This window comes from Xiphophorus maculatus, chromosome 21, assembly GCF_002775205.1.
Source record: "Xiphophorus maculatus strain JP 163 A chromosome 21, X_maculatus-5.0-male, whole genome shotgun sequence".
NCBI lineage: Eukaryota > Metazoa > Chordata > Actinopteri > Cyprinodontiformes > Poeciliidae > Xiphophorus > Xiphophorus maculatus.
Window position 1 is genome coordinate 1,789,856 of NC_036463.1, and position 19,364 is coordinate 1,809,219.

At 45.2% G+C, this 19,364-nt stretch overlaps 1 protein-coding gene across 4 annotated transcripts in view; it reads right to left on the minus strand.

Moving 5' to 3' along the window:
* Positions 1–19,364, minus strand: part of hecw1 (HECT, C2 and WW domain containing E3 ubiquitin protein ligase 1) — an 81,336-nt gene that overhangs the window by 39,781 nt on the left and 22,191 nt on the right. For 3 of the 4 annotated variants that reach the window (XM_023326417.1, XM_023326414.1, XM_023326415.1), the window contains 4 exons: positions 8,154–8,229; positions 7,398–7,567; positions 3,864–4,006; positions 3,632–3,732 (listed from right to left, as the gene is read on the minus strand). In XM_023326417.1, the coding sequence (XP_023182185.1) occupies positions 3,632–3,732; positions 3,864–4,006; positions 7,398–7,567; positions 8,154–8,229 (490 nt within the window). Of the gene's footprint in view, positions 1–3,631; positions 3,733–3,863; positions 4,007–7,397; positions 7,568–8,153; positions 8,230–17,445; positions 17,856–19,364 lie in introns of those variants that run through there. The other variant, XM_023326418.1, reaches the window with a different exon arrangement.

Below are 19,364 nucleotides of genomic sequence, written 5' to 3' on the forward strand. Positions count from 1 at the left end.
TCACGCCCACCTCGACACACCCACCACCCAAGTGTCAAAGCCGTGTGCTCCTGCCACATAAGTAATTGCTTATTTCAATCATAAGGCTCTTACATTCGTCTCACAGGGGATTCTGCCAGACGTTCCCAGCAGACCCTCACAACATGTTTGGGCCTGCCAGGTCTGACCGGCATCCTCCCCCACCACCGAAGCCAACTCACCCGAGTGTCCAAGACATACGGCCGCAGATCCGATGAAACGATGACAATCATCGAACTGCTGCCTAGGGTGTCCTGGTGCCAAGTGCACGTGTGGACACCTTTATGCTTGAACATGGTGTTCGTTATGGACAATCTGTGACGAGCACAGAAGTCCAACAACAGAACAGTACTCGAGCTCAGATCGGGGAGGCCGTTCCTCCCAACCACGCCCCTCCAGGTCTCACTGTCATTGCCCACGTGAGCGTTGAAGTCCCCCGGCAGAACAAGGGAGTCCCCTGGAGGGGCACTCTCCAGTAACTCCTCTAGGGACTCGAAGAAGGGTGGGTAATCTGAACTGCTGTTCGGCCCGTAAGCACAAACGACAGTCAGTACCCGTCCCCCCACCCGTAGGCGGAGGGAGGCTACCCTCTCCTCTCATTCACCAGGGTAAACCCCAACGTACAGGCGTCGAGATGGGGAGCAACAAGTATGCCCACTCCTGCCCGACGCCTTTCACCTTGGGCAACTCCAGAGTGGAAGTATGTCCAGCCCCTCTCAAGGAGACTAGTTCCAGAACCAGAGCCATGCGTCGAGGTGAGACCGACTATTTCTAGCCAGAACCTCTCAACCTCACACACTAGCTCCGGCTAGCTCCCCACCAAAGAGGTGACATTCCACGTCCCAAGAGCCAGCTTCTGCAGCCGAGGATTAGACCGCCAGGGTCCCCTCCCTCGACCACCACCCATCTCACAATGTACCCAACCCCTTTGGCTCCTCTCACAGGTGGTGGGCCCATGGGAGGGGGGACCCATGTTTCCTCTTCGGGCTAAGCCCGGCCGGGCTCCATGGGAAAAAGCCCAGCCACCAGATGCTCGCCGTCGTGCCCCCCCTCTAGGCCTGGCTCCAGAGTGTGGCCCCGGTGACCCACTTCTGGGTAAGGGAACACGAAGTCCAATGTTTTTACCCATCAATGGGGTCTTAGGGCTGCGCTTTGTCTGGTCCCTTGTGCTTAAGTGGTGCGTTTAAATGCTGGTGGAAAGCTGGGTCATATGATTTTTGTTAAGAGTACAGTGTTTTCATTCTCTGAACGTTTGTCACTGTGCTTGTCCCAAAGTGGCAAAGAAGTTATTTCGTTGGAAAACAGAATATTTCAGTACTTATTTATAATACTCCAAAATTGTTTATAGACATATTGTGCATTTTTGAGCGCTACAGATGAGATTATGTGGTCTGAGAAACGACCAGTGGGTGGAGGAATGGTTCGCTGGCTGGAAAAACAGACTGTCAAACAAGACGGAGCTTCCCGGTGGTCTGCCCTCAGAAATAAGTTAAATCTGCACGCTTTGTTCGCCGATTATAATGAGACATCGAGCAATTATAAATCATTTTAGATTACTTTTTATATATCTGGTAGTTTGATACTCTGTCCTCCTCATATTTTTCTGTTAGTGGGAGCTAATGTTTATGTGAGCTATACTACTTTAGCTGTTGGTAGCTAAGTCCATGCATCTTCAGTGTCAACACTTAAGTGAAGTTTAAGAGAGTATATTTGATCCATTAAAATTATCTCTACAGGGCGTGCCAAGGTGGCATAGGGGACAGTGCAACACATGTTTGAAGGCCTTGAGTCCTTGACGCAGTCATCGCAGGTTTTACTCCCGGACCCGACAATATTTGCCGCATGTCTTCCCCCCTCTACTTCCCCCTTTCCTGTCAGCCTACTTTCATATAAGGGACACTCGAGCCCACAAAAGACTCCCTGGAGGGCTAAAAAAAAAAAAAAATCTCTATGGTGGTTCTTACAGTATTTGTTCTGCCTAACAGGTTCCAATCAAATTCCTAAGTCACGTTGCTGATTGATAATATTTGTGTAGTGTGTGAAATACTCTGATTTGCCTTTTACTTTATTCACCAAGTGAATATATTCATCCATCCATTTTCTTCCGCTTCATCCGGGGTCGGGTCGCGGGGGTAGCAACTTCAGAAGGGAGGCCCAGACTTCCCTCTCCCCAGTCACTTGTTCCAGCTCCTCCTGGGGAATCCCAAGGCATTCCCAGGCCAGCCAAGAAACATAGTCCCTCCAGCATGTCCTGGGTCTTCCCCGAGGCCTCCTCCTGGTGGGAAGTGCCCGGAACACCTCACCAGGGAGGCGTCCAGGAGGCATCCTAACCAGATGCCTGAGCCACCTCAACTGGCTCCTCTCGACAAGAAGGAGCAGCAGCTCTACTCTGAGTCCCTCCCGGATGACCGAATTTCTCACCCTATCTCTAAGGGAGAGCACAGACACCCTACGGGAGAAAACCCATTTCGGCCGCTTGTATCCGTGATCTTGTTCTTTCAGTCATGTCCCATAACTCATGACCGTAGATGAGGGTAGATCTGCCTGTCGATCTCCCTTCTTCCCCCATTCGTGAACAAGATCTCGAGATACTTAAATTTCTCCACTTGCGGCAGGACACCTCACCCCAACCTGGAGAAGGCACTCTACCCTTTTCCGGCTCAAGACCATGGCCTCGGATTTGGAGGCACTGATCTTCATCCTGGCCGCTTCACACTCGGCTGTGAACCGCTCCAGCAAGAGCTGCAGATCACGACCTGATGAAGCCAACAACACCACATCATCTGCAAAAAGCAGAGATGCGATCCTAAGGCCACCAAAATGGATCCCCTCAACATATTGGCTGCACCTAGAAATTCTGTCCATGAAAGTAATGAGCAGAATCGGTGACAAAGGGCAGCCCTGGCGGAGTCCAACTATCTCTGGAAATGAGCCCGACTTACTGCCAACAATGCGGACCAGACTCTGACACCAGTCATACAGGGACTTGACAGCCCGTATCAAAGGACCCGGTACCCCATATTCCTGGAGAACCCCCCACAGGGCTCCCCAAGGGACATGGTATATGGGGCATGAATATAATTAAGTGAAATAAATTGGCTTTAAATTCTAATTGATTGAATTTCTATATGTATAAGTAACATCTTTATTTACCTCTACACAGGACAAAGTGGCTGATTGATGGATCAGGTCTCGTGTTATTTTCCTTATTGGAGGATCAGGGTCTTTCAAATCTCATCAACCCTCGGATCCAATGGAGCAGTGGCACGAACACACTGGCCCTCTAATAAGGATCCTCAGATCCAGGCATCAATGTCTGGTGTCCTGCAACATTTATCGTATTATAAAGAAATACTGAAATATTCTGTTTTCCAACGTAATATCGTCTTTGTCACTTCGGCACAAGCACAGTGACAAATGTTCAGAGGATGAAAACACTGTACTCCGAACAAAAATCATATGACCCAGCTTTCCACCAGCATTTAAACACACCATTTAACCACAAATCTGGATTGTTAGGCAAGGTTGTTGGTCACTTTAAAGTCTCAATGAAATCCAACACTGTATTATAAACAATATTAAAAGATGCTGCCTGCTGCTGGATGATGTGTACCTGGATGAATCGAAGAGGTCAGCTCAAAGCGGAACAACAGCTGGCCGCAAACATGATCTGTTGGCAACCTGCGACCCAGAGAGTAACTCACCACACGATCTCTGTGCACAGACAAATATTAGAAGAGTATTGGAGATAAACAAAGATGAACTGAAATAAACAATAATGCGCAAGCCGCGACAGCTATCTTCAGATTAAAAAGCATTAAACAGAGCGAAGTGTTGTATGTTACCCGATGGCGTGTTTTTCCAGCAGCCTCTGGACAGGGACAGAAAGCTTCCCCAGAAAGCGCTTGATGATTGGCCGACTCTTGGCAAACTTGTCTTTTACCTCAATTTCCAGGACATCCGTGGGCAGAGACACAAAGTTGAATCTCTGTTTGGAACAATGAGAGTGTTGGTGGACTGCCTACAACATGGTCTTTCTGTTGGATAAATTGTATTTTTAGTAATTATCAAATATTCGTTGTATCATGTAGCTTTGTAGTAACATTTAGATAATGTTTAATTATATGCTTTTTCTCTTTTTCCTCTATTCTAAGTAATGTCTCTGTGTGTTGAATAATTATGATTCCTTCCTGTGACCTCTTTGAGAAAGAGAGCAGTGAAGCCTTCGTGGAGATAGCGGAGACAACTCTGTCTGCTCTCCTGTGGTACTCGACGCCGTGTCTGGTACTCGACTGGAGCAGAAAGATTTAGAGTGTAGATAACATGTGTCTAAATAGTAAATGTCATTAGCGCTGCAACAATGTGATAAATTGTTTTCCCCCTCCCTTTGAGAGTTAAAGCGCTCAGTGTAAGAGGGTCCCCTAAAAAAGCAATAAAATAGAGGGAGCGGGAGATGTGTTTTCAGAGCGGTTGGAGATTTGTAACTGAAAGCATCTCTCTGTCTGCTCTCCTCGCGAGTACAAAAAGAATTTAACTCTCTTGTCTTTCCTGTGTTTTGTTTAATAGGTATTTAGACCTGACACTTTCAAATGTGTTTTAAGTTAGATTTTTATTATTGCAAAAAGAGTCACAATTATGCACAAGTTAGTTACAATCTATTACAAAAAATTCTCAACAAATACTGTTTGTGGATGGCAAAATATTTTGAACTTCCAAAATATATGAATATTTTTGCAAGGCAGTGAAGGTTACCAGGACAAAAGAGGCTAGAGGTTTGGTTTAAATGTATATACCAATATAGATGTGTAGATGTGGAGTTCTTAGCTGCTCAACAGTTCAGAGACAGAAAAATACCAAAGAAAATCCCTTTATGAAGTGTGAGACAGTAGTCATGTTTACATGCACAAAATTCCTTGATTGATTGGTTGATTGTGCTTTGAAAGATAACAGCGAAATGATCTGACAGGGCAGCATCAGTTACTAAGACATCGGAAATATTCACACCCTTCCTGATAACCAGGTCTAGTGTGTGACCTCAATTGTTTGGGCTTGGTTGATATTCTTGATAATTTTGGTCTAATTCAACATATTACACAGCTTTTTCCCCTGTGTCTTGATTGATCATATTGATCTACACACCTTCATCACCTTAAAATAATCAAACCTGTTTGGAGTTAATCTGCTGATCCAACCCTGTTTTTGTTTTTTTTTTGTGAAAATGAAATTATCCCACAGATGCATTTCATGCGCACAGACCGATGCGTTACATCTTTATGAGACAAAAAGTGAGAAAAAGTACCATTTACATTAGAGCGAGGTTTTCACACCCTTTTATTTTTATTTTCTTTATTTTGTGTGTGTTGTTGAGGATAAATAATTCTGTGTTTTCCTTCTATCTCTTTTAGCTAGTTGCTAAGCTAAAGCTAAGCTAAACCTAAGGGAAATCACGTTAGAAAATGTAAATGAGAGCTGTGGTAAGGGATGACACACTAGGTAATGCCCTCTTTGGGGCGTAGCTCAGAGAGACAAAGGGAATGGGAAACTCTTGTGGGATGCTATTTTGACTGTTAGCTCATAAAGGGAGCAGGTCATAATGGGCCAGCTGTATTTTTGGTATTAATAAATGGAATTCATGAATTCAACTCACTGACTCTTCTTTGACTTCATACATCAAGAACTCAGCATGGAGAACGGATAATTCTCCAACAATGTGTTATGTTATTGTCTGAGGATTGTTATGTTGTTGTTCAGTTTCATCGTTTACGTTTAAACAATAAAATATAAAAATAATGAAAAGAAACATCGGGTTTGATGCTTCTTGGTCTAAATAACTGAATGGAGTCAAATTTTAGTGTATTAAGATGAGGGTTGACACTTTGTAGTTTGATATTGTTCACAGAAAAAGTTTGCGTGGCTGCCACACATTTTCAATCCAGGAAAAAAGTGTGAGTATATTTTTCCTTTGACACAAGGTAAATTTTTATACCTGGCGGCTTGTGTGTAAAATGTGGCGCCGCACATTTTTTGTGCATACGCACGCTTTATACATTGTTAAGGAAAAATGATTATTTTTAGTGCTTAATACAGTTAATCTTACGACATGTGTAACAGTTATATTCAATACTCTTATTTGGAACAGGTTTCGTCTGAGATGCGGTAAGGAGCTGAATAGCAGGCATTCAGACAAGCAGGGGCCCCCCCGCTGAAGACAGAGCAATAAAAGTAACATTCCGATGGGGGAAGAGACTTCAGAGGTATCTGCGAAATCTCATCTCAGGATTTTCGGCACCAGGGATTCCCCGTACTAGACAGGGAGTAGCACTAAGTGGTCCGCCCTTTTACTTAGACAAAAAACAGACATCTTTGCCGTAAATCAGGGAGGTTCTTAAGTTTCTCTGAGTCCCTACGGAGTTTCTAATTGGTCAAAGAACGGAACGCCTTGACTGCATATATTAAATTGAAGAAACACCCACTCAGTATAAAATTTCGGGTCAGCGCTAAAATTCAGAGAGAGCGGCCACTATTTTTTGCCTTTTTTCTTTGTCTTTGTTTTGTGTTTTGTCTGTCTTCCCCGTGTCTGTCTTTATTTTTAGGAGAAAAATGCATATCTCTGTACCTCTGCAGCTTTGTTAATTGATTCATGCGTTGCTTTGTATGGGATTAAACTCTGTGATCTGTGACGTCAACACGCTTTGTTGTTGTTTCGTTTTAGCAGCACGCCGCCACTCATCGAGGATCCCGGGAAAATTAAAGAGGAAAGAGCCAAACGTTTTGTCCAAAGTTAACGTTAAATTATCCTCTTTTTTAATAACATGAAGCCCCTGCTGTTGTTGTATCAACCTTCCAGACCTCCCAGGTCTTCTAGTTCTGGTTCTGGTTCTGCTCTGCGACACCAGAACCAACTGTGGAGAAGCAGCATTCAGCTTCTATGCACCACAAATCCTCAAACAAACTTCCAGAAACAGCTGAAACACTGACCTCCTTTAAATCTGGACTAAGACCCCACCTGTTTAGAGTTGCTTTTGAATCTTAATAAGTAAAACATTCATCAATCTATTTGATGTATATTTATGATTTTGGTGATGGCATTCATCAAAATGTAATGTTTACTGGTTTTCTCAACTGCAGACAGGATGGCGTTTACTATGACTATGTATTCTTGCGTTTCTATGATGTAAAACACTTTGAACTCCCTTGTTGCTGAAATGGGCTGTACAGATAAATTTGATTGATTGATGCATTATGATTTAATCCTTATCCCAGTTAGCCATTGGTTGACATAGTCATAACATTTTTAAAAAGTTACTGTTTAAACACCTTTTATTTACACATAAGTTAAGCACTGTCAGAGATGAGGGCGTGTGCATGTGTGTGAAAACCTCTGAGCTCCACTGTGGGTTGACTGTGTTGCACACCACTTTAGAACGTTTTTCCTGGCCGTGGTGTGGTAGTGAGGGGAATATACTGTGCTTCCCAGGCTGGATGGAGAGTTTCAGGTACGGGTCAGGATTGAAGAACATTCCTTTCTTCAGTCCAACAGCCTGAACATCTGACACATTGGACACAGACAGACAGAGAAACAAAGAGGGGTAATTTCTTGATATAATAATATAATAAAAAAGAAGGATCAGACTGTGTTCAGCCATAAACTGACCAGAAACCAGCCAACTAGGCTCTTATGAACTTACTGGTATGAACTAACCTGCAATTTAAATATTAACACTTAATATGGTTTCAATAAGGTTTAGTGTGATTCTGCTCAAGAGTTCAATTTAAGATTTCTGTCTAAGTATTTATGGTATAGAATACACAACTGGGTCACACACTAGAATTTAGAGTGTATAGTTTCTAAGAAAAGTATGTATACACCTAATGTTTTGCACAAACTATATTATAAAAGTGTATCCAACTGTAATGTCTGATACACTATGGCCATGTTTACTACAGTAAAATACTGGCAACCACAGCTGCTGGTAAAAGACATTTTCTTTTACAGTGTATATAACCACACACATTTTGGGGAACCTTTTCACATTTTCAACTGTTCAAAAATATACATGCTGTAGAGAAAAGAAAAGGCCTGATGAGGATGTTGTGTTGAGAAAAACAGGCATTAAACAACATTAGCAGTGTACCTGACAGAGAAAAGTTAATGAGTCTCCTATTGCCCAGTCCATGGTTCACCTCAGGGCTAACCACAGGCTTTAATACCTTAAGACACACAAAATGGGAAGAGTTAAGATATGTTCCTGTATGTGAAGAACAAGAAAATACACACAGTTCTTGCCGCTCCACTGAACCTGCTCTGTCTTTTCATACCTGATGTATAAATCTTTAATAGTGGTGAAAGTGGGACACAGCAAGAAAATAACAATTCCTGCTAAAGCCAGCAAAAAAACAAAACAAAAACACATCAACACTATAGGTCAGGGGTGTCAAACTCAATTTCACCAAGGGCCACTTCAGCATATTTGCCACCCTCAACGGGCCACATTGACGGTATAAATCAGGAATGCCCAAGTGCAGTCCTCCAGACTGCAACTTTTAGATGCGTCCCTGTTAAAACGTACCCCAGACAAAAAGTTGACTTCCCTCATTAGCAGCAACTCAGTTCTGTAGAGGCCTATGAATGAGTCAATGATCCAGGTATGTTAGAGAAGGAAGGCATCTAAAGTTGCAGACTGATAGGTCTGGAAAACTAGACTTGGGCAACCCTAGCATAAATGTATGAAAATACAATGTTAAAATAAATTAAACAACACCTCATATTGTTAAATAACTGATTTTATGTATTCAAGTTTTAAATATTACATTTGAGTTTGCATGGATGTAAAATTACAGCTCAGTTTAAAAATTACAATATTTTTAAACTGAGCAGTTTAAAAATATGCTCAGTATTTTTAAACTGTTCAGCTAAACTTCGCTCTTTAGCTTGTTAGCTTGTCGATGTTTCAGTTTTATTCGCTGGGAAAATTAATCTTTGTCTGCTTTAAAGATAAGCAGACAAAGAATAAAAACAAGTTTTGATATTAACTCTCAACTTCATTCACAAAACTTTTTCGTTATTTATTACACAACGAGCATGTATTTCACATAAGAACAAAACAATGAGGTGATGTTGCCTGTCCTTGAACACAACGCTGATCCTCTTCACCCTGTCACCAACTCACACACATCCTCATTGTGTTGTGTTCTGTAAATAAACAAAACACAAGCAAAATCAATAAACTATATGCATATTCCAGTATACTGAGTTTTGGTTTTACATTCATTGTATTTTAATTTAGTTTGTTTGTGCTTACCAATGTTTTCTGGCCGGATGTCTGGCACCGTTTTCCCCTGGTCAGTTCGTCCATGTCTGGTTTTAGTTCTATTCTGTGGCAATCCACAAAACGGCGTGTAGGTTTTCGTCAGTAATGCGCGATCTGGTCTTGGTCTTGTTTAAATTCATTATTGAAAACATCTGTTCGTACAGATAGGTGCTTCCAAACATGGACAAAAAACACGAGCTGCGTGGAGTCGAAGCTGTGGCATCAAATCAGGGGGCAGGAGACGGTAAAAGTCCTCGATTGAAACATCACGGGACTTCGCTCTTTAGCTTGTTAGCTTGTCGATGTTTTAGTTTTATTCGCTGGGAAAATTAATAATCAGCTTGAGGTGACTCTGCTGCACTCTAGTGGCGAGAAGCCGTAATGTTGGCTGGTAGCAATCGGACGGCATTATGGGAGATGTAGTTTGTAGTCAATTCGTGCTCAAAACCTATTTTAAGTCATTCAATGGGGCTGTAAAACGGTGGTGGGGGAGAGGGCCACATAAAATGACGTAGCGGGCCACATGTGGCCCGCGGGCCTTGAGTCTGACACATGTGCTATAGGTAGATGCTTAGATTTATCACAGTAGGTCTTCCACGTGCTGAAGCAGCAAAACAGCTCTGGACCATTGCACGACTACCACCGTGTTTTACTGCTGGTATGACGTTCTTCTGAAATGTGGATGTAACAGGACACACCTTATCAAGAGTTCAGCTTTACTCTCATCAGTCCACAGAAAGTTTTGCCAAAACGCTTTTGGATAATCAAGATGTGTTCTGGAAAAACTGCTTTAGTGTCATTTTTGCTCAGCAGTGTTTTTTTTCTTGGAACTTTGCCATGTAGTCATTTTTCCCAGTCTCTTTCTTATGGTGGAGACATGACCTCTGACCTTAACTGAAGCAAGTGAAGTCTGCAGTACTTTAGGTGCAGTGACGTGCGGTCAGGGGAGGCAGGTGAGGCAGTGCCTCACCAGCCATCATGGAAAGAAAGAAAATATATAATCATAAAGTAATTTAAATTGTTATATTCATCCGGTGGTTTGTACTAAAAAATATTTATTTTTCATGTAGCTTCACCAATTTCGATTTTTATTTGTTCAAAATCGCTGAATTTTCTTATTTTCCCATTCAAATGCTTGGAAGCGATGCCGGTGAGGCAGCAGCGAGCTCTGCCTCACCTTGGATTGCGCAACCCCTGGCTCTGCGCTGGCTGCTAAGCGGAGAGAGCATGTTGCTGTATGGCGTCAATAAAATGGTTTAAACAAATTTAATATGTGAACTTATTTCCAATAATTTAGCTTATGTATATAATGTACAGTGCTTTTTGTCACCAACTGTGTTTGTGTAACGTGTTTCGTGTAATGAGCGATTATAAACGGCAGAGAACAGGTTCGAGGTGAGGCAGGCAGTTCTCTTGCCTCATGGCAGGGGGCGCTCAAGATCCCAGACGTTCGTCTTGTTCTCTCCTCAACTGCCGAGTAAGTGACAGCGAGCTAGGCTAAACGATTCGGGAAGCAAGTCAAGTGCAGCGATAGATTTTGTGAGCTACAGTTTGTATGTGTAAGGATGCAGAAGTGAAACATAACCTGTAAACTGCTGTCAATCTATGCATCTATTTGCAAATCTGATTCTGATGACGTCAGTGCCTCACCAGCTATGAACCTCACCGCACGTCACTGTTTAGGTGTTGTTTTGGGTTCTTTTGTCACCTCTTTGATGAGTAGTCACTGAGCTCTTGAGACAGTTCTGGTTGGCCAACTACTCTTAAGAAGGTTTGCCACTGTTCCATGTTTTGGCCATTTGTCAAAACATTACTACAGTGATAATGACTCACTGTAGTCCACTGGAGTCCCAAAACTTTAGAAATGGCCTTGTAGACCTTTCCAGACTGATAGATCTCAATGACTTCCTGAATTTCTTAACAAGACATTGGATTTGTTATGTGCAAATATCAAGGATTCATATATCTTGAAAGTAAGACATCCTCTGGGAAATCGGGTCTTGTTATTCTGTGCTCAAAATATAAACCCATTGTTCAGAGACAACTTGTAATGAAAAGGACCTGTACTGAAAAAATAATCACACAAAGCCAGAGAAGCCGTACAGGGTTGTTTTGAGGCAACAGACTCTATGTGACTGGACTCTGCCAGTCACATAGAGACGACAATGGGCTGATGAATGCTTTATTCGCATAGGTCTAATTTGGACTAATTTCCAAGTTCTTTGTGTTAGTAAACTCTTGTATATTGAAGAGAAATTGTTTGTGTTTATTTCATACATGTGTAGTGTCTTGCTGTTTGAAGAATGCCATCTATTATTATAATACCAAAACCTCACCAGTCAGGAATTCTTAAACAATAACTGAGACTGAACTATGCGGCTATTATTTTTCTGATAATCAGGTGGTACGCTAACATGATAATTATGAACTAAATTACTAGTTTTGTTAATAATTATACAAAAATGACACCAGCAATTATTTTGTGTTTGTTTTTGTGGCTGCAATCTATAAGCTTACCACCATCAGTGTGTGAATGCATAAATGACTGAATTTAGTGTCAAGCAGTTTGCGGTCCTCTGGCCTAGATAAAGTGCTTTACAAGTACAGACCTTTTACCATTTGTAGTTATTTATAGTTAATCCAGAACCTATTGATGCACAACAACAGCCATTAGACACCAGGTCTCTGTTTCAGAAAGCAGGATAAGTGAAAATTCTGAGTAAGTTCTGTAGTAACTATGAGCATATCCTGGGTTTTCATCCATTTTCTTCCGCTTATCTGGGGTCGGGTGGTGGGGGTAGGAGCTTAAGAAGGAGGTCCTTCTTAAGCAGGGCAAGTGGCTTCTCCCTAGCCACTTGTTCCAGCTCTTCCGGGGGAATCCCAAGGCATTCCCAGGCCAGACGAGAAACATAGTCCCTCCCGGGTGTCCTGGGTCTTCCCCGCAGCCTCCTCCCGGGGGGACGTGCCTGGAACACCTCACAGGGAAGTGTCCAGGAGGCATCCTAACCAGATGCCCGAGCCACCTCAATGGGCTCCTCTTGACGTGAAGGAGCAGCGGCTCTACTCTGAGTCCCTCCCGAATAACCGAGCTTCTCACCCTATCTCTAAGGGACAGTCCAGACACCCTACGGAGAAAACCCATTTCGACCGCTTGTATCCGTGATCTCGTTCTTTTGGTCATGACCCAAAGCTCATGACCGTAGATGAGGGTAGGAACGTAAATCGAGAGCTTCGCTTTTTGACTCAGCTCTCTCTTAACGACGAAGGACCGGTACAGCGCACGCTTCATTGAAGACGCTGCGCCAATCCGCCTGTCGATCTCCTGCTCCGTTCTTCCCCCATTTGTGAACAAGATCCCGAGATATTTAAACTCCTTCACTTGGGGCAGGACACCCTCCCTCCACCCCGACCCGGTGAAGGCAGTCTCCCCTTTTCCGGCTCAAGACCATGGCCTTGGATTTGGAGGCATCCTGGCCGCTTCACACTTGGCTGCGAACCACTCCAGCGAGAGCTGCAGATCACGATCTGATGAAGTAAACAGGACCACATCATCCACAAAAAGCAGAGATGTGATCCTAAGGCCACCAAAACGGATCCCCACAACACCTTGGCTGTGCCTAGAAATTCTGTCCATTCTGTCCTTTTTGAACAGGGGGACCACCACCCCAGTCTGCCTATCCAGGGGAACTGCCCCCTATGTTCATGCAATATTTTAGAGTTGCATCAGCCAACACAAACCTACAACATCCAGATCCTTAAGGAACTCAGGATGTATCTCATCCACTCCCGGGGACCTGCCACAGACGATCTTTTTAACCACCTCGGTGACCTCGTCCCCAGAGATCGGGGAGCCCGACCCAGTCCCCAGGCTCAGCTTCCTCAATGGAAGGCATGTTGGTGGGATTGAGGAGGTCTTTGAAGTATTCTGCTCACCAGCCTACAACGTCCTGAGTCGAGGTCAGCGGCACACCATCCCCACTATAAACAGTGTTGTTGCTGCACTGCTTCCCCCTCCTGAGATGCCGAATGGTGGACAAGAATCACCTCAAAACCATGCGTAAGTCTTTCTCCATGGCCTCCCTAAACTCCTACCACACTCGAGTTTTTGCCTCAGCAACCACCCGAGCCACATGCCGCTACGACTGCCAGTACCCATCTGCTGCTTCTGGAGTCCCACAGGCCAAAAAGGCCCGATAGGACTCCTTCTTCAGCCTGACAGCATCCCTCACCTAAGGTGTCTAACAACGGGTTTGAGGATTTCCGCCGCAATAGCCAATGACAACCTTGTGGCCACAGCTCCGATATGCCGCCTTGACAATGGATGCACGGAACATGGTCCACTCAGACTCCCCTACCTCCCCCAGAACGTTTTCAAAGTTCTGCCGGAGTTAAAGCTCCGTCTCACAGGAGATTCTGCAAGACGTTTTCCTAGGTTTTCAGTTTCAAAACGTTCAAATCTACTCCTTGAACCAATCCTGCTCGGTAGCAGGATTGTTTGAGCAAATCCTGAGTTTGTGGTACTTTGTAGCTGTGAGCTGGCACAAAAAGTGTGCACACCTGCAGATGTTGGAGAGAAAATACTCTGCAGAAATCTCCCTTTACACAGGGCGATCAAACCGCGATTAGATGTGTTGTCATTTCCAAATATATATATTTTTGACCGTTACTTTTTTTCACTAGCCATTTTAGCTCTGTGAAATTTCAGTCTCACATCACTCATGTGACACAATGAGGACCTTCTTTGTGCTGCACTTGGTTTTAATACTGTCAAGAATACAGGAATACTGTTTAAATACAGCAAATGTGTAAATGTAGTGCGTGTCTCCAGCTGTCGTGGGAGGCCGGAATTCAATCCCCGACTCGTCATTAAAGATATTATTTTTATGTTTGTGCACAAATAACTTAGTTTTAGGTCAATTTTATAAAAGAGCTTTTCAGACAAAACCCCTCTCACTGTTGATCATTGTGACTTGAATGATCAACAGTCATTCAAGTCACAATGTTATAAATAACTCACTATCTGTTGGGAATCTATGTCATCATCTGCAAGTCCCTTCCTTCCCTCACTAGATGTCCTCAGGGAGCAGGATGGGAGTAGATTCCCCTGAGGTTGCCCCAAACACCTGCGATTCATTGTCTTTCATTAGGTGGAGCATAAGAAGAGCCGGCTGCTGATCCTCCAACGCCAGATTGTTTGCCTATGTGGTATCTCCAGCCCCTCAGAGCCTCAGGTCATTGTCTGAAGTCTTTTGAGTTTTGAGCTCACCTACGTTTGTGTTTTGCCCTACTAGGTACGCAGCACTTAGGATTCCATCCAGATTGTGGATTCCTTCTTCTGGTTCGCCGCGATCCCCAGCGGTCCCGCCCTCACGGCTGCCCCGGCTGGTCCCAGCTCCACCGTTCTTCCTCTTAATCCCACATTGCCCCTCCCTAGCGGATCCCCCTACCAGCACCAGTAAGTGCCTCCTGCACTATACTGCTCCAGCATCTCATTTGGACTCACGTATCTCTTTCGTCCCCGGAGTTCTGAGCCAGCCTCCCGATGTGGGTTTTGTTTCAGTACTGGGCACCTGCATTTACATGCTGTAGCAACTTGTTGTAAATAAAGCAAAATTACTGTTCTGATCTCTAGATGGTGTTTCTGCATGTGGGTTAAACAGATTTCCAAAACCATGACACTATCTGAAAACTGTGGACATCCCTACTGTATAGTGGGGTTCTTTACACTGGAAACAGCAGTCAAAATTGGTCAAGCCAGTGAGATGGCAGGAGAATATGCGAAGACATTCGCCGAAAGAGAGCAAGGCGCGGCAGCGGCCAGTCAGCTATGCGAGGCAGTGGACGCGGTCTCCATCAGAGAGAAGCGCACAGCTAAGTTCAAGAATAGGAACAAGAATGATGGCATATTCAGCTGCAAAAGATGTGGAAGTGATCATAAACCGAGGCAATGTCCACCTTTTGGAAATGCATGCTCAAAATGCAGAGGTTTACATCATTTTGCCAGAATGTGTATGTCCAAAGATAAAAAAAAGTCCATACTGTTCAGGATGACAATGATAGTGGTGACCAAAGTGATGATAGTGGTTCACTTTTTATCAGTATGGTAAACAAGGAAGATGGAAAGGGTCCATCAACAAAGAATACTGATGTACATCAAGCTAGGAACACAGACAAAAGAGATAAATGGGTGGCACCACTTGTGGTAAATGGGACACTGATTTCATTTCAGCTTGATACTGGGGCAAAGGCGAATATTATAAATGTTAATGATCTTAGAGAGCTTAAAGAGAAACCTAAGATAAGAAAAAATACAGTTGCACTCAGGGCATATAACCAGCAAAGCATAGAAACAGAGGGTGTGTGCAGACTTAAAGTGAATATAAAGGGTAATGTGCACAATATAATGTTTGTAGTCGTTCCTAAAGGACAGTCACTCCTGGGAGACAAGACCTGTGAGGATCTGGGTTTGGTCAGGAGAATATATCAGCTCAACAAAGACACTGTAGACGTGACTGAACAAGGTGCAGGGGTGTATAACATTGTAGATAGCTTCCCAGGCATCTTCAAAGCACAGGGCACCCTGCCATTCACATACAAAATACAACTTAAGAGCAGGGGTGGGCACTCCTGGTCCTCGAGGGCCGGTGTCCTGCAACTTTTAGATGCATCTCTACTTCAACACACCTGAGTCAAATAATGAGGTCGTTAACAGGACTCTGGAGAACTTGACTGCACTTAGGAGGAGATTCAGCTGTTGGATTCAGGTGTGTTGGACCAGGGAGACATCTAAGAGTTGCAGGACACCGGCCCTCGAGGACCAGGAGTGCCCACCCCTGACTTAAGAGTGACGCTAAGCCCGTTGTGCATGCCCCAAGGAGAGTGCCAGTTGCACTGTACGCCAGCCTGAAAAAAGAGCTGGACAGGATGACACAACTGGGGGTCATTGAGCGAGTTGAACAACCCACAGACTGGGTAAATTCAATCACCTGTGTCAAAAAGCCAAATGGAAAGTTACGAGTTTGTTTAGACCCCAAAGATCTAAATGAAAATATTAAGAGAGAACATTATCAGATTCCTAAGAGAGAGGAGATCACCAGCGAGATGGCAGGCGCTCAGTATTTTAACAAACTAGATGCCTCGCAGGGTTTTTGGCAAATAAAGTTAGATGCTGAAAGCAACAAACTATGCACCTTTAACACCCCGTTTGGAAGGTACTGTTTTCTCAGGGTGCCATTTGGCATTAAAACAGCACCTTAGATTTTTTAAGAGGCAGTTGAGCGAATAACAGAGGGCCTGGTAGGCACAAGAGTCTACATGGGTGACATAGTGGTGTGGGGAAAAACACGACAGGAACACGATGAAAGACTTACTAGGCTTTTACAGAGGATCCGGGAGAGCAGGCTGAAGCTTAATAAAGAGAAGTGCCAGTTTGGGGTCAGGGAGGTTGTCTTCTTGGGCGACAAGATATCAGGAGAGGGTGTGGAGCCTCTGTACTCAAAAGTGCAACCCATCCAGGAGATGCCACACCCCACAGATAAGAGAGGTGTATTGAGAGCTCTAGGGATGATCAATTTTTTGAGCAAATTCATTCCAAATCTGTCATCCAAAACAACATGCATGAGAGAATTGCTAACAAAAGAAACCGTGTTTGAGTGGACAGAGAAACATAACAGAGTGGAAAATGCTAAAGCACACGATATCTACCGAGCCAGTCCTTACCTTCTTCAATCCTGCAAGAAAGACAAAAATCTCAACAGATGCCTCAAAGGAGGGCTTAGGTGCCATATTACTGCAATCAGTTGGTGACACCTGGCAACCTGTGGCCTATGGCTCTAGAACAATGAGGGACACCGAGCAACGATATGCTCAGATAGAGAAAGAGACTCTGGGGCTGGTTTATGGGTGTGAAAAGTTTCACTGCTACGTATATGGATTACCTACCTTTACTATGGAGACAGATCACAAACCGCTGATTTCAATTTAAAAAAAAATCTGAATGAGATGTCTCCTCGAATCCAACGACTTATGATGAAGTTGCAAACATATGATTTTGACCTCGTTTACACGCCAGGAAAATACATAGTTGTGGCTGACACACTGTCCAGGGCCTCCTTACCTGACACTGATGCCAAAGTTTCGTCCAGTGCTGCAGATGTTACAGTACATGTGGACACAGTGATGTCAGGTCTGCCAGTGTCTGATGTCATGCTGCAAAAGATAATACAGAAAACAGGAAAAGACACTACTCTGAAAAGAGTGATGGACAACCTAAAAAATGGCTGGAAGAAGGGCAGCTGTCCACAATATTATCCAGTCAGAGCTGACCTGAGTGTGGTAAAGGGCCTGGTGCTCCGACACAATAGAATGGTGATCCCACAGTCAATGAGACAAGGCATGCTGTGCCGCATTCATGAGGGACACCTCGGGGTTGAGAAATGTAGGAGAAGAGCCAGAGAGGCAATGTACTGGCCAGGAATCAATAATGAAATAGATAATATGATGTCCACATGTCCACATCCTCTCCTTGGGCTGCCACCTTATCGTGGTGGAGGGGTTTGAGTGTCCCAATGATCCTAGGAGCTATGCTGTCTGGGGCTTCATGCCCCTGGTAGGGTCACCCAAGGCAGACAGGTCCTAGGTGAGGGACCAGACAAAGCACAGCCCAAAGACCCCAATGATGAATGAAAATCTTGGACTTGGTGTTCCCTCGGCCGGACGCAGGTCACCGGGGCCCCACTCTGGAGCCAGGCCTGGAGGGGGGGCAAGATGGCGAGCGCCTGGTAGCCGGGCTTTTACCCATGGGGCCCGGCTGGGCTCAGCCCGAAGAGGAAACATGGGTCCCCCCTCCCATGGGTGGGGCCAAAGGGGTCGGGTGCATTGTGTGATGGGTGGCGGCCAAGGGAGAAGACCCTGGCAGTCCGATCCTCGGTTGCAGAAGCTGGCTCTTGGGACGTGGAATGTTACCTCTCTGGTGGGGAAGGAGCCGGAGCTAGTGTGTGGGGTCGAGAGGTTCTGGCTAGAAATAGTCGGTCTCATCTCGACGCATGGCTCTGGTTCTGGAACCAGTCTCCTTGAGAGGGGCTGAACATACTTCCACTCTGGAGTTGCCCAAGGTGAGAGGCGTCGTGCAGGAGTGGGCATACTTGTTGCTCCCCATCTCGGCGCCTGTACGTTGGGGTTTACCCTGGTGAACGAGAGGGTAGCCTCCCTCTGCCTACGGGTGGGGGGACGGGTCCTGACTGTCGTTTGTGCTTACGGGCTGAACGACAGTTCAGATTACCCACCCTTTTTGGAGTCCTTAGAGGGGGTACTGGAGAGTGCTCCTCCTGGGGACTCCCTTGTTCTGCTGGGGGACTTCAACGCTCACGTGGGCAATGACAGTGAGACCTGGAGGGACGTGGTTGGGAGGAACGGCCCGCCCGATCTGAACTCGAGCGGTGTCCTGTTGTTGGACTTCTGTGCTCATCATGGATTGTCCATAACGAACACCATGTTCAAGCATAAGGGCACCAGGCCTTGTGCGCTTGGCACCAGGACACCCTAGGCCGCAGTTCGATGATCAACTTTGTCATCGTTTCATCGGATCTGCGGCCGTATGTCTTGGACACTCGGGTGAAGAGAGGTGCGGAGCTGTCCACTGACCACTACCTGGTGGTGAGTTGGCTCCGGTGGTGGCGGAGGAAGCCGGTCAGACCTGGTAGGCCCAAACGAGTTGTGAGGGTCTGCTGGGAATGTCTGGCGGAATCCCCTGTGAGACGGAGCTTTAACTCCCATCTCCGGCAAAGCTTCGAACACGTCCCGGGGGAGGTGGGGGACATGGAGTCTGAGTGGACCGTGTTCCGTGCCTCCATTGTCGAGGCGGCCAATCGGAGCTGTGGCCGCAAGGTTGTCGGTGCCTGTCGCAGCGGCAACCCCCGAACCCGTTGGTGGACACCTTCGGTGAGGGATGCCGTCAGGCTGAAGAAGGAGTCCTATCGGGCCTTTTTGGCCTGTGGGACTCCGGAAGCAGCTGATGGGTACCGGCGGGCGAAGCGG